This window comes from Plectropomus leopardus, chromosome 1 (genome assembly GCF_008729295.1).
Source record: "Plectropomus leopardus isolate mb chromosome 1, YSFRI_Pleo_2.0, whole genome shotgun sequence".
NCBI lineage: Eukaryota > Metazoa > Chordata > Actinopteri > Perciformes > Serranidae > Plectropomus > Plectropomus leopardus.
The window spans coordinates 6,374,046-6,389,679 of record NC_056463.1 but is presented as its reverse complement, the minus strand read 5'-3'; the positions used below and the strand labels follow the sequence as shown (position 1 = coordinate 6,389,679).

At 40.5% G+C, this 15,634-nt stretch overlaps 1 protein-coding gene across 1 annotated transcript in view; it reads left to right on the top strand.

The window, feature by feature from the left end:
- The window catches only part of prmt3 (protein arginine methyltransferase 3), a 71,605-nt gene that overhangs the window by 42,563 nt on the left and 13,408 nt on the right, over positions 1 to 15,634 (top strand). Inside the window, exon 13 of the mRNA XM_042487014.1 lies at positions 3,750 to 3,836. Within this exon, the coding sequence (XP_042342948.1) occupies positions 3,750 to 3,836 (87 nt within the window). The remainder of the gene's footprint in view (positions 1 to 3,749; positions 3,837 to 15,634) is intronic.

Sequence of the window (15,634 nt, the reverse complement as noted above, 5' to 3'; positions counted from 1 at the left end):
GTATACCTGAAATGATAATAGAATGTAATAGAGTGACTTGTCTACTAATTTGACATATCAATGGACATGGAAACAATGTGGATTTTCACAATGCCTTTGCACGCTGCTCTTAAAAAGGAGGATATCTGAAAATTAAAATGATTAACAACATAGTTCAAATAATTTCTGGAGTGTTAAGAAATATCTAGTTTGTTTCTACATTTTAAAATATTTTTCTTAAAATGTTTTATTCTTATTTTGTATATTCTGATGAAAAAAACAGCTTTTTTAATGACACAATGTCAATACTTTTATCAGTAATTATGGTTTATTGACCTACATAGCCTTTTATTATAGGTTGTACAGCTTTTAGGGATATGAAGCAAATGAAAATAGTTGGAGAAACATCATTAAAATCTGCATGAATAACAGTGTAGGCACTGATGAACCATTTTCAGTTGGCCCTAAGGCTAAGGCCTTTGCAAACCAAGTCTTAATTTAATGAATACGTTTTTAAAATTTTTTTAGCCATCCTCCGATAAAAATTGTTTATGCACAGAAATCTTGCACACTGAGTCAGATGTGATTTGTTGTTCTATTCGTTGCAAAAAATTCACAATACAAGGCAAAATGGAGTTGTCAAACAGTGACTTTGTCATCCTCATACTGTAGAGTAGTAAAAGAGACGCGTCAAAATTAAGGGGACTTTTACCTGCCGATAAAGGAGCTGCTGAATTATCCCGAACGTGTCCAGGTCTAGTTCATGATGTCAGTTTGATACGTGTTAGCAATACTGGAATCGACCATTAAAAAGAAGACCTCCTATTTCCACAATCCAATTGAACTAGCAATATGTCTGGTAGGGACACACACACACACACACACACACACACACACACAGACAGATACAGAAAAATGCAGAAAAACGAAACCTGTCCTGAAAACTTTAATGACAGACAAAAGTTTGGGAGTTTGTGTTTATTTTTCTAAGTGTGACAATTACAGTGAAAAATACAGACTTGGTGTACAAAGGCCTAAAATATTTGTTGCCGACTCTTCCGTTTTTTTCCTGTAGCAGTGATCAGATTGGATTATCAGTTGTGTCACCTGTAGATGAAACCAAGTGTCTGATAGCTAACACCTGTATCAATGAGTCGTATCGGCAAACCAATATGTCCGTCTGATCCTAATGTTCAAAGATGTCAGAAGCTACAAGTAGGAAAAAATAGAGTTTGCGGCGCCTGAGCTGGTAGGCTCCAGACAGGGAGGAAGAGCAGGAGTTAGCTGTGGAGAGAGAGATAGGGCTCTGAAGGTGTGTGCGTGTGTGTGCGTGTGTGTGTGTGTGTGTGTGTGTGTGTATGTGTGTGTGTGTGTGTGTGTATGTATATATGTGTGTGTGTGTGTGTGTGTGTGAGAGATGCTGTGGAGCTGGGTGATTGATCTGTCTAATCCTTGTTTAAGTTCCTCTTAAGGAAACTTCATTACTCTCAGCCCCCTGTGGATAGAGCGGTTTTCACTGAGCTGATGGGAGAGCACACACATTACACAGAGATAAAACAAACACACACACACACACTCTGAAACATATAAAAGCACAGATACCTTTTCTGAAAATTACTGTGTGGGAATGTTCCTCCCGCTTGTCTCTCATGCCATCGTGTGTTTGTTTGCCTGTTCGCCCGTTTGCTAAGTAGCATGTCCTCCTCACGTGTGTGGATGTGATGAATGAGGGGAGAACTTGATATAATGGAATTTGAATCCTCTAATCGATAGTTGCTCCCCTCCAGTGACAAATAGACAGCCCCTCTGCCAAATTACATGGACTCTCATCTATTGCGTCCCGTTGATACGATCCAATAGCATTCCATTAAGGCTGGCTGCTATTCCGTAAAATTGAGAGCCCTTTCATGGAATTATAAATTCCTGCAAAACAGATGAGTTTTTCTTCTGAGTGAGAACAGACAGCAATGTTCATAATGAGGAATGTTTAACTTGCAGCTTTAAACCTGCCTTATATGATGTGTTTCATGCCCAGAGTCATTATTTTTAACAGTTTACAAAGTAATTAGCTGTAGAGTGTGTCGCTTGCTTAATCTGTGATGCTCATGTAAACCTGCCAGGAATTACACATATTTATTGTGTCATCAGGGTTGTTGAGTTGATGTCACTGGGTGTTTTTTACCTACTTTGTATGCATTATACCAACATTAGTAGGCCATGTTTATACTAGAAGGGCCCCACTAAATAAAAAATGCGTTCATACAATAACATTGTGAGAACGATCCTTGTGTACATGTATCCACAAAAACAACCGAGAACATTGTAGTATGCATGCCAGGCCAGTAGTTGATGGTGTAACTTTGTAATGACACACTATAGAAGAACACCACACGCATGCTCATAAAGGCGTTTTTCTACAGAGTGGTTAATAAAGCAAAAAGACAATGGCGAAAGCATGCATGAAAACCAACAGTGTTGGTAAACTCAGTAGAGTCAGCAGCGCAAACACAGCTCAGAAGTCTGCCATTGTTATTATTGTTGTCTTTCTACTCACGTATGGCTATTTGTTTGAAATGTAATGTGCATGCCCAAATGCAGCCGTGACGTCACTGTTTTCACACGATCCGGGCATCGCTAGTTTACATGGCAACAGAGGGGGTGGCGTATTCAAAAATTACACTTTGGTTTCAAAAGTTTGCATTTTCAGGCCTCCAAAATGCCGATATCATGTGAATAAAAGGCCAAGCTATGACAGAAGTTTTACATTTCATGCAAGAACTGTTGCCATGTATACGGCCTCATATTTTTTTGTCAGGTGTTCTGCAAAAACATTTTTCTGTCCATTTCTCATAGTAATCTCAGGGACAAAAGGAGGCATTTGTTCAGATACTGAATTGTTGATATTATCTTGAAACTGCTGATTGCATAGATCTCCTGCACTGCCAGGTGAAACGTGTTTGAAGCATCCGTGTTTTCACAAGCATAGATGTAAACTGTAAATGTAACTTGACTGGTTCACAGAGGCATACAAACCAGCGGCGGTAATTCTCATTAATTTGTGATTTAGTAGAATTTAGTTGTTCAAACATCCACCTGCTGCTAGCCAAGAGAGCCACATAGCTGTCTGGAGCTAATGCAGCAAATTGCCAAATTTCTGTTGGACAAAGTGCAGTCAACTTTTCTCCAGGGTGTAAAAGTAGCCCATGCAGTGCAGCACAGTGAACTGAAATCGTATGATCCTTGCTTGTTTACCATTAAATCAGATCCATTACACCAGCTCATGGGGCACGTAACAATAACAACTTTTGTAGTCAGGGGTCATCAACAGGGTATTTTTAAGCAAAACTGCCAGCAAGTCAGACTCCCACAACTGAATTCAATTTTCTAAAATTGTATTTTTCATTTGTAGAATGTAGAGATAAGATTTTTGAAGTTGTTTTTCTAATATGATGGATAGAAAAACAGAAAATTGGAGAGGTTTCATTTCTATTTGTGTGTTTTGCGCAGGATTCCAATTTATATCTGATTGGCTGGCCAATCAACTGATTAGCGTGCATGGACCATGGCTTCTTCCCATTTCCTGATTTGTAATTGCCATCATTGCATTTGTTGTTTTGTTTTGTTTTCAGGGTTTCACAATTGATTCCTGCAAAAACTTCAAAATCTGACTCAGAATCCTTCTGTTTCAACTACATGATTGTTTTGTATTTTGCATTGTTCTTTTTTTAAAACTGTATATCCTGTTTTTGTTTGTTTTCAACTTTTAACAGATGATCGACTGTAACAGAGTTTGTCTGTCAGAGCTGGAGTTTGCATCCGATTTCTGCCTGAAGATAACAAACACCACAGAATGCACGGTAAGTACTTACATGTAGACACCGCTTACAGACTGAGACACCAGCAATGCTATCACTATGCAGAAGTTTGTAGGGTTTGTTAAATAAATAAAGTTTGAGTTTTTAAACGAAGTATAGTATTATACATTTGTACTATATGTAGTATTTTGTCTGCATGCTGTGCCTCTACAGCAATCAAGTACCACCCTTGTGAGACTAAAGCTTAATTGTTTAAAAAAGAAATATTTGATCAGAAAATCAAACTTTATGTTGCTGAGATCTCAAATGCAAAAACTAATTATTTTGAAGAAAAACTTGTCTAATATGGGAAAAAACTGACCTGGGAAACAAAAATGTTCCCAGGTGAGCTATTTTCAGTCTTAATTTAGTCCAAATGCTAAATTTTTAAGGCCACACAAAGAAAAATGATCTGAAACAAAAGTTTGCACATCCACTGTTGACTGAACCTGTCATTTATCATTTATTTTGTGAATGATCGAGGCAGTACGAACAGCAGAGACATCAGTCAGCTCACGTTGATGGATTGTGCTTCTGTAGTTATGAGGATGTCGGCCAGTTGGATATTTAATAGAGTCTCAAATCGAATCAGAGCAGAGAGGCTAATGTGACTTTGAATCACATGTCATACAACATAGTGAATGTTCGTAGCCCGCTTGCCCTGTCATTCTCTTTTAAACACCAACACACACTCGCTTACACAATCACAAGCCACATCTCACGTTGGAGTCTGGAATAGTTGCAGTTTTTTCGCCTTCCCTTTAGATTTTCGTTCTGGTAGCACGGTGTATACACTGAACCAAAACTAATTTCTCTTTTTTTAAATTAAGTCTTTATGTTTTAACCTTCTCCGCTTGTATACTTCACTTGTCATACATCACTTGTAACACAGGTTAGCGTACTGTAAATAGAATAACCTAGAGACCACAAGGTACAAGATTTTCATCCATTTGGTAGCAAAGACAAGTTAATGAGTAGTTCTCTTCTAGACATAGTTGATCCACTTTCCTGTGTGCCTTTGAGCAAGACGCATAAAGCTCCTATTACATTTGAGCATTGCTGAGGCATTTGCTGTTGAGCCTGTGAATCATCCAGAATAATCAGGACATTGTCAGATATGATTATCTGCTTGGCTCAACACGGTGCAGGGTAAGTGATACCCTTTGTTTGTTTTTGGTTTTTGAGGATTTGACGGTTTAAAATGCATAATTTCACTGCATGAATAAAAGAGGAATAACGTCTAGTTTGAGTTTTTATGGAGGCTGTATACAGATGCTCTTTCGCTCTTTTTAGCCTGAAACCAAATGCCTGAAAATGTAACTACACATCGGGTGTACAGTGGCCATGTGGAGCCAACAAGAACCATAAACGTTCACCTTGGCCTACTTTGTGTCATTCCCACTTGATTGTGGTCTGGTCGTGTTTACTGATTGTGAAGACAGGACTTTGGAAACAAGCTCAATATTCTCTCCCTTTTCTTTTATGCTCGACACATTTTTATCTTGCTATGTAACACTAAAGTAATCACTTTTTATATGATGTATTAATTGTTTGACCTGATAATGCACAATTTTTCCTTACAATTAACTAACAAGAGTGTTAGTTAAGGCTAAACAATTAATCTAAATTTTAGCAAAATCACAATATGGCCTGCTACAAAATGCGTGTCAAAATTCCATTATAAATACTGTAGTGCCGAAGAGATGTCCTGGTCCACACATCATATTCTGCAGACTTAGGAAACATCACTTTTTTGGTACAGATTGCAACAAAAATCACACCATAATCATTTCAGCAGATTTTTCAATAAGAATGAGAATAATGATTTAAAATTATTATTCCCTCTACTTATGCAAATGATAACAATTGCAAAACAATTGCAATTAGATTTCTTTTCCAAATCGTTCAGCCCTAGTTTTGGTGGTACTCTGTTTAAACCACAGACTATATAAAAGAAGTAGACGAAACCTCGAGCTCTCAAAAGTGAAGCTAATGCAGAAGCGCATTAAACCTGCATTCTTTTAATGGTCAGCAGGGGGCAACTTAACTGGCTGCAAATAGAAGTCCAGTTATAATCTATGAGAAAATCATCTGACTTCTCACTTGATTTATTACCTCAATGAACATTTTATTTAGTTCATGGTCTCAATCGGTAGTTTTGAGTCTTCTTCAGTAGAGCATAATGTACATTTGTTAATTGTGGTTCCATTTAGAGTAAAATAGATGATGAAGCGGGATGTACTTTTGGGCATGGCTACCTTGTAACTGACAAGTAGCCACCATGATGGCCTATTGTTTGGGATTCTCGCCTGCTCCATCTTCTCATCCAAATGTTGTTACTTGTGGCTCCAAAAAACCAAGATGGCGACAACTAAAATGCCAAACTTGAGGCTTTTATACAAAACATTTTGTACAGTCCTTCGTTAAAATTGATTTTTACACAAATAAACCAAAACAAATGAATTAGAACTCTGCTCTGTAATAGAAAACAACAGAAAATAAATGCTGTTAACATAAAAACGATTAAATAAAGAAACTCAGACATTACATGACTCATCTGAAACCTGGCTGAACCCTTTGAGTCATGGTGTGCAGGTCAGCTTGACCAACGACTGCAACACCAAACTGAAGTGTGTGTCCTCAGTGAGGGTCAGCTACAGGCACCAAAGCATGGAGAATGGTTTATGAGTCTATTTGGTGAGGTGCTCGCGGCCACCAAAACCCCCCACACCCCCCCTCCAGCCATTCAACACTTCCCCCTGAACTTCCTCCAACAGCTGAGCCACATTTCTATGTGATACCAGCAACGACCTGCCGACTACAGAGCAGCCTCGCTACTGCAGGCTGTGACGCTGTGCACCATGAGGAGTGATCTGTCTGTAGAAAAGCCCATTGTGTCGGAGCAGCTTTGTGTTGTGCTGCAGTGTTACTGCACTGTCTGGTGTATTGGTTTAATGGATAATCAATAGGTGGTTATTATCTGGCCTGTGCTCCCTGGGTAGGGCCGGTGAATTTAATGGGATTTGTAAACATCCTCTCATTTTTCCTGTCTTTTCTGTGCTGTAATTGAAAAAATCCAGTTTCTATGGCTTGGATGTAAGTCCAGTCATGTTAGGAGTCCAGCAAAAGTAAAACAGATGATGGGATTGTATGGTACAAATATGTGATTTTTCTGTTTGTTAAAGCTATTTTAGGTGCTTTTTTTGCTATGTTATGCTCCTAAACATCCTCAATAGGTGTGCTGATGTGTAAAATATGTCTGATTATTTCTATACATGAGATGAATGTATAGCAGTTGTGCTATCAGGTATATTTCATCCAGGTGGTAATAATGCAAGTGTCCTGTGCAGAAGGTATCGCTTTGCAGAGACTCTCCTCCTGCATCCAGGCTGCTTGTCCCAGGATTTACAGATGGATTATTGACCTGCAGGAATAGGGTGACACTATGGTAGAGATACTGATCTGTAGTCAGTATTGGCTGCAGCTCCTCAGTAGTAGTTAAGGTTAGGATGTGTGAAGGGTAAACCGCTCCTGGACCAGTGCTCGGGGATCGGTGAGGGAGAGCCGCTGCGCCTCCCGTCCTGTGATGGAGCGCCTGCTTTTGTTCTCCTGTCGACAGTCCATTCATCAGCTCAGCCTGCCTAACCTTGCATTAAATGAACAGCACAACCCCTGCGTCTGCGCTGTTCACGCACAAGACAAATCCTCTCACTCTTGCTTTTTTTTAATATCCCTCCTTTCCTAGCCTTTCTTTCACATCTGCGCCTTGTATACACCATGTCATAGCCACATACAGGATATATATGTGCTAAAACTTTCATTAAAACTTGGATTCTCTCAGGGCATCTATACCTTTTTTCTTTTAGCCTCCACAGCTCTGTGATCCATTCACCTGAAGTGTAGAACAGGTAGCAAAAATGCCTCATCCCCCTCCTAAAGGCTGAAAATGATGTATGCTGATGGTGTTCCAGGAGAGAATAAGTTTCTGTGTGTAATTAATTTTAACGCTGCTGTCTCACCGCTGCTGATGTAGCTACTGTAGCGCTACAGAGAAGAAATGTCTCCGCAATCCATCTCTGACCTGCTTTCCATCAAATTTAAATAGTGTGTGTGTGTGAGGGGGGGGGTGGCCTTCTGGACTGACGGGGCAGGCACTCGTCAACTTCAAGGACAGTTTTCAGCACATTAAGAAGGGTATGTTTAATGGAAAAGTCCGCTCTCTGAAGCTCAACAGCATAAAGCACATAGTGTTCAGAGTTAGGATATCAGCTGGATGTCATCAAGAATCTTTTCTGCCGACTATTTCCAGTTGACTATCAATAAATACTGATTATATCAAAATCCTATAATATAAAGGGGAAGTGCGCTGATTTGACACAAATAATTTAAGTGTGTAGGAGAAGTTACTTAAAGGCTGAAGACTACAGGTTTAAAATTAAAAACTTTCTGAGGGTGTGGAGTTATAAAATATTTAGCTTACCAGTCTGCAGCCCTTCTCTTCATTGAGGCTTGAGGCTACATTAGCTGCTATTAGCATAAAGCCTCGTTCAGACCATAACCTGTAAAAAAAAAAATAATGGATGTAGCCACACTAGCGTCACTCATTGCCCGTTTCCATCCTTGTTTTTTTTTTTTTTTTTTTAGCAAGAAATTCCCAAATTTTGATTTGTGGGTGGAGCTGTGGAGTTGCCTTTAACTCTAAACCACAATATAATCCAAACAGTTGAATTTAATAGAAATACACCCTCTGTACAGCTGTCAGCTGTAATCAAAAGAAGGTGTTTGAGATTCTTCTTGTGAATCTGTGTGTGTGTGTGTGTGTGTGTGTGTGTGTGTGTGTGTGTGTGTGTGTGTGTGTGTGTGTGTGTGTTATTGTAGCACAATGTGACCCTGGAGACACCTTTGGTAACAGAAGCTGTTTTGAGTATTTTGCCAGGTGTCTGTCAGTGGACAAATTTGGATAACGTAAGTTTGTCACAACAGTGCAGGATAGATTCATGAAACTTTACAGGTGTGGATTTAAGATCACAATAAAGACAGAGTTCGAGGATGGGTGTGGTCCAAGCAAGAGGGCCTGGAGGTAGCGATGTAGGAAGTAGGGAAGAGCTCAGTTGGCCCCCTATTTTTATGCCCTCTGGCCCACATTTGTTTCAGGTTGCACATTGCTGTATTACAGCTGGTGTGATCTCATCACAAGATGGTCTCTAGTTTGAATTTGAAATGAAGTCTTTTGGAAAAGCTGCCCTGATGCTTGATGAGTTTGCATTTTCCAAATCATGTTAACAGTGGTTCATAAAAAAGTTATAACGACTAAGTCATAAAATGGGAGAAAAAATGAGAATATCACTCGGGTTAACAAAAACTCAAATTCCCCTTTGTGTAGTTGTGTGCATGCCTATAGGTTCACACCTCACATATTCATTTTTTTGTTAAAAAACCTGCCTCTCTCTACCATCTCTCACCTCGAATTTATCTGTGCTCAGTGTTTTTATTCCTTGAGATTACCTGACCAAAGCTCAGCGATGCAGCTAACCACAGACAGTTTTGCACAGCATGAATCTGGACCTTCTCCAGCTGTTACAATACAGTTGTTTGTGTGTTTGTCTGAGAGGCATCGTGATGAGTAACACTGACTGGAGGTGCGCTACAGACCAGGCTAACTCGCCCTCTACCTCACTGGAGTGGCAGCAGTCGGGTGGAGAGGCTGAGGGGAGAGATGGAGGAGGTGGAGGAGGGGGGGAATTCACACTAACCCGCCCGTGAGGTGGTCGTGCTTGAAGCTTCCACGCCTGGATAAACCCCATCAAAAGCGCATTAGCCCTCTCCTCTCCCCCCCCCCCTCCCTCCCCCCCTCAGCGCCCCTCCCTTTCCCTCCCCGTACCCCCCCCCCCCCACGTCGTATAATGGTATCTGGCCAGGCCACGCAGCTCGCTGACACACAGCCGTGCAAAAGGGGAGCGATGATGAATTGCTCCCTGTTGGTGTTATCCATGATGATAATTATTAATTTTCCCCCCGCTCTTCCTGGAGAATGGGGGCCGGAGAGCTGCAGTGTTGTGGAGCCTCCTCCGTGGGCCGTCAGGAAGCCCACTGTCATCACTTATTGCAGACAGAGTCGGGGCCCAAGGCTAAATGCTGATGAAAATGAAAAGCGCTCATTCTGATTTGTCCTGTTTTTGGTGTGTGGGTGTGTGTATGTGTCTCCGTGTTTTAAGTTTACCCTTTCTTTTCCTCATCCCCTCTGTTTGGCTCTCTTGTTTCTTTAACCCTCCTCTCCATCGTGTGCTTGGACACAAAGGCCTTCACCTTTCAGGGACTACAAAGATGCTCAGATATAACATTTTTGCAGGGTTGTTAAAAGTATCATAAATTAATGAAAAAAAAATGTTCTTGAGCATAGGTCTGTGAGGGCACAAAAATAGCTTAGTGTGCCAAGTTTGTAAGAGAACTAAGGTGGCCAACGTAAAAACAAAATAGACCCTATCTAGAGCCAGGGTTTGGTTTGTCCATTCTGGGCTTCTGTGGAGCAACATGGCAGACACTGTGGAAAAAGACCCTCTCTGTATATAGATAGAAATGGTAGGGATGTAAATAACTGGTTTCATCACAATGCAATATTATATCAATACAATAATACGATATTTGCTGATTTCACAAAGTATGCCATGGTACGATACGAAATGAGCTCAGAGGCTAGCTGTCTTTCCCTCTACTCATAACTTTAATTTACATATATTATTTATGCTTTCTCTTACTCACCACTGGTTTAAGTCACTGCGTCTTCTGACAGAACAGCTGATGATTTATTCCTGAGTAAATAACGTTATCCTCATGGTCTTTCTCTTGGCTGCTTGTCATCATCTGCGTGACGCTGTCTGACGGTGACGCAGAATTTCAAAATAAAGGCGCATCTGAAAAAGGATGATATGGATTGATGTTTTCACTTTGCATCGATGATCAATGTAAATTGGTGGATTGTTACACCCCTGATAAATTTTTCATTCTATGGTACCAAAAGCACAACAATTGTTACTATCAGTTAATTAAAACCTAATGAAAACATAGTTATAAATATAATAAAAAAAATTATGCCAATAAAGGCCCCTTAATCCTATCATCCTCATAATCCACACTTGACCTTTAGCACCTCATCTAGTCTTTAGTTGTGTGAGGTCAGGAGCATTTGAGCAGGGCCTTTGCAGGTACTCTCCTGTTGTTAGAGTTCGTCCTTGTTAAAGAACTTTTGTTCAAGGAGGTCACGTGCCTGTGTAGTGATGATTAGGTCCTCATAACTTTTCTCAGCCTTGGTTTGCATAATTGCACTTTTGCCATCAGAGGAAGTAGTCTTTTAAAATCAAAGGCCAGGATTCAGCTTTGGTATTTGGACTGATCCCAAAGATAAAAAGCTAATATCTTTGGGGTAGAATACACACACACACAAATACGTATATTGCTGTTATCCCAGATTAGCAGTCTAGTGAAGATATTTCCGAGGATTGTGTTGATTTTTGTTAAATTGTGTCAAGCCCAAGCTATCAGAAAGCCATGGTTAGTGGTGGGAATTGAAAAGATTATATTGATATCAAAAACATTATGGATTCTGCTTCTTGATCCAATTCACTTATTTATTCCTGAACAATTTTCTGTGTGGAAAAAGCAGACCTAAGCAGGTTTTCAGCATTATTATGAAATAGGATGTTTACCCTTGGGCGTGCTGCTTGGTTGGGAAATGGTGACACTCGTTTGGTGTCAAATACACAGCAGTCGTAGAATTTAAGCCCATGTTGCCTAGACATATATTTCAGCATATTGCTGCTGTTTCCACCCTGTCTTTAAATTATGATTTTAGACATTACAGCATCACTGTTTACATTGTTACAGTGTTTACAAGGATTGCACATTTTGTAATCCGTTCTCAGCCTTAATCGTAGTAGTGATCAACCTAAATGACTTTGTGTAATGCCTCTTTTAGCTCATTTATCAGACAACACATTTGCTATCTTATTTCCAAAAAACATGGTTGTTTTCAGCTGTTTTCTACCAGCTAAGCAACAAAACACAGACAAATTTAGCAAATAAGTAAACAGCTACTGAAGAAAGTAAAAAAAAACTCGCAGCTTGAGACTTTCCTCACGAGTTATGAAAAATGAAACTATTGGTCTTCATCAGGTGAACACACAGGTGACTGAATGCTAATGTTGCTCTGCGTTTGTTGGACATAGATGGTAAAATGTTTGCTCATATGTGGGAGGTTGTGTATCTATCTGCTTGTTTTGGTATTTTCCTTCCCCCCCTAGTGGCCAAAGATTAATTAATGTTGCTTTAAGGATATTTAGCAACTGCTGCAATGTTCACTTTCCATTCTTCGTTTTTGAGGGATGGGGTCACCAGAGAGCAATTAAGCAACAGTCAGGAACACCAGTACACACTTTTTTAGGTGTTTTAATTGTATTCTATTAAGTGAAGATAGCTGAACTGCTTTTGCTGTTAAATGACAGTTTTCAGTTCCCATCTGGAGATTGAATTTGAATCTTGGTATCCCGTTTTACTGGCTGTTGTAAAAACTATCATTAAGTCTTTTCAAATGGCCCCAAGAAGTTTGATCAACTCTCTTCCCTCAGCCCAGTTTAAATCAGAAAGCATTAAAAGCCTGTGATCAGCCAGACTCGGTACAGTTCACATCAGGTATGAGTCATCAAGGTCTTTATTGCTTATCTTAACAATTTCACATCTTTTGTGTTTTATGCATGAGGCAGTTACATTCCTTTTTTTCCCCCCTTTTAAATGTGATTTTAATGGAGCAGCGAGGCGCCGAGCTTCTCCGCCGGTTTTGTATTTGCAAGTTTCACTCTGTGGCCTAAATTTTAATTGCCCATCTCGCTGCTGTGTGAAAGTTGCACAATGCAGAAGTGACAATCAATCTCGCTTACGAGGCGTTGTCATCAGCGAGGCGCGATGAGGATGATCTCTGCCTCCCCGGCTGAGAGAGGTGAATCCGCTCTGCCTGACGAGTAATTACGGCTAATTTCCTAATTACCTCAGTAGCGAGCGTCTCTGTAGCGTTCATTAAAAGCCATAATTGCATTGGGTTGACATGCTCTTTTATCCACTTTGGGTTCTTTTCTGGCGGTTCAGTTGTGAGCTAGCACGCTGCCCCTGCCTGTCTGAGTCGATAAAGGTTGATTGAAGCCTCAGCGCGGGGAGTGTGTTGAACACGGCTTCTGACGGGATGATGATTATCGAGTCTGCATGTGTGTATCTTTGTGTGTATAGATCCATTATGAAAAAAAGTGCTAGTTTTACCTGCAGAAATTATTGAATATCATTTGGGAGACTTTTATAGAAGCTGGTAGCAGATGGTGCTGTATTTTGTGATACAAATCAATAAAAAACCCTGTAAAAGAAACTTCCTCCCCAGTTTTTACATTTTTATAGTCACTCTCCTTCTCCTGTTTCTTCCTTTCTTTCAACTTTCTCCATGTTGCCCATTTTTCTCTCTTTACTTCTCTTCCCTCCTCTGTTTACCTCTTTCCCTCTCTTGCATTGATTCGGCTCTTCTTTGTCTCAGAGAGCTGGCCTCCAAGTTGTCAGCTGCGTCAGGATTAAAAGCTATTAGTTCTGCATCATTGCCACTACAAGTGCGCTCCTGAGATTGATAGAGTGCCTCTCTTCCTCCAGTGGGGGGAGAAATGGGAGGAAAACAAGCCCGGGGGGTGGTTTTTACCTCACATATCTGACAACGGTCACCTACAAGCACTCTGGCCCTGGACTTTCCCTCAGTTTGTTTTAGATGGGTGAATTGGTTTTTCACACAGTAGTGTTTATAGCTCTGTAAATCCATTATCAGCAGGCAGCATATTTTAAAAGAGACTACATTTCTGTGTGGGCATTCTGTGAACTGAAAGCAAAATATGAAGGGGAAGAAGCCAGTTATTTCTGGTTACATTAAAGATGTAAAAAAGCTTTAATTAAGCGTCAGACTGGCTACAGTATCTGTCTTTGGTTTACACAAAATCTAACTAACAATGGATTCCCTGCACAGATTTATCAGCTGTCTAATTTCCTTTCCACTAGTGGCTATTATTCAAATGAACTAAAATCACATTAGTTTATTTTTTCCTGAACCGATTCCTCCTCTGTGCTGGGTGTTTCCACATCGCTGCAACACTGTCACCAGAATAGCCGCCTTTGCTAATTTCATGTACCAAGCAGGGTTTCTTTTTTTATTGTCAGCAAAATTGCCTCGATGTTGTTGGCGGCAGCCTCATAATTTATGTCTTTTGTCCAGTGACAAGTCTCCCAGATGAGGTGAGAGGGAGCACATGGGAGCTGTTGTTGACTCAGCCTAAACGAGAAACCAAGTTGGTTTGCGAGAGGAAGGAGGGTTGAAGAGTGCAGATCTCACATGAGTCGTATTGATAACCACTGTGTGTGTTATAGGGCAGCCAGTACTGTTCTCCAGACCACACACACACACACACACACACACACACACACACACACACACTCCCCCAGCAACAATGGCATGGCAAGCAAGTTAATTTGAATTCTAGGGCTGACGTCTACCAAAAAAATCTTGGTTGACTAGATTCTACCTACTCTTACACTAATCTTTTGGTCAATGGGGGAAAAATCTGCATGTTATCTCTAGATAAATTTGTCAAAGCGCACTGAGTGCACTCTGTCTGGTAGCACTGTGTGTCCACCAAAGCGTTGTTTTTCTATCACAGGGCTCAGTATAAACGCATGTCCAGGTCAAGCAAACTCTGTGTCTGTGAGTGAAAAGCCTCATGCAGTTGTCTGTTTGGGCAAGTGAAAAATAAATGTAAGGTATGTAACTTTATCTGAAAATAGATTGTATACTGTGTCGCTAAGGCAGAACTTTTCCAGCTAAGCTGTGTGCAAGAGTTTATCTCATCACTAAGCGTTAAACAAGATTGATGACAAAAATCATACTGGACAATTTAAAGCCTCATTCCCACTGCACCAAAAGCCTGCGAACATCCGTTAGCATCTGGCTTTTCTAATTTAGTGACAATGCTTCCGATCAGCATTCACACACGGGTCAAATAACTCTGCAGTAGACACAGGTATTTATCGCCTCTGGCTCCGATTGGCGTTGATGGGAACACAACACCTGTGTGAACGCGGTAATTTCAGCTCCTAAACGGCGAGATGCAATGACGCGCCAGCACAAATTATCGTCAATCTCCCCCCAAGCTGCGCTCAAATATTGTTCCAAGTTAGTCTGCACTGAGTTTGAAATAAATACTGAACAATTAAGAGATATATAAAGAGAAGTAACAACCGTAAAGTTTTCACAGACCTGCGCTCCTGCCACTGTCTACTGTTTACCTGCTCATCGCATGGACACACACACACACACAAAACAGACAGACACGCCAGCTGACAGAAAGGCTGACTCATGTGTTCCAGCGGTGTGTTCACTGGCAGTGGGGATATAGCCAGTTGCCCATATTTACCAGGTTTACCCGTGTTTGAAAAACCTGCATGCACGTGCTAATTTTGGTGCAAAAGGGGCATATGTGTTAATTCTTTGGTCCACAACGTCATACATGACATTAACATTCTCTCGTAGAATATCTCTGGAACATCGTATGTCTTTAAGAGACTTAATTCTCTTTTGCCCAAAAGCTGGCATTAACTGTTTTGCCATTCTGATGCGATCGTTTCCCTTTTAGAAATATTTAAATCGATCCTTGAACTGCAGTGTATTTTTGGAGACTTAGTAATATAGATCCATAGTGATAAATCTGAAAGTGAAAATCTTCTGTGATTAT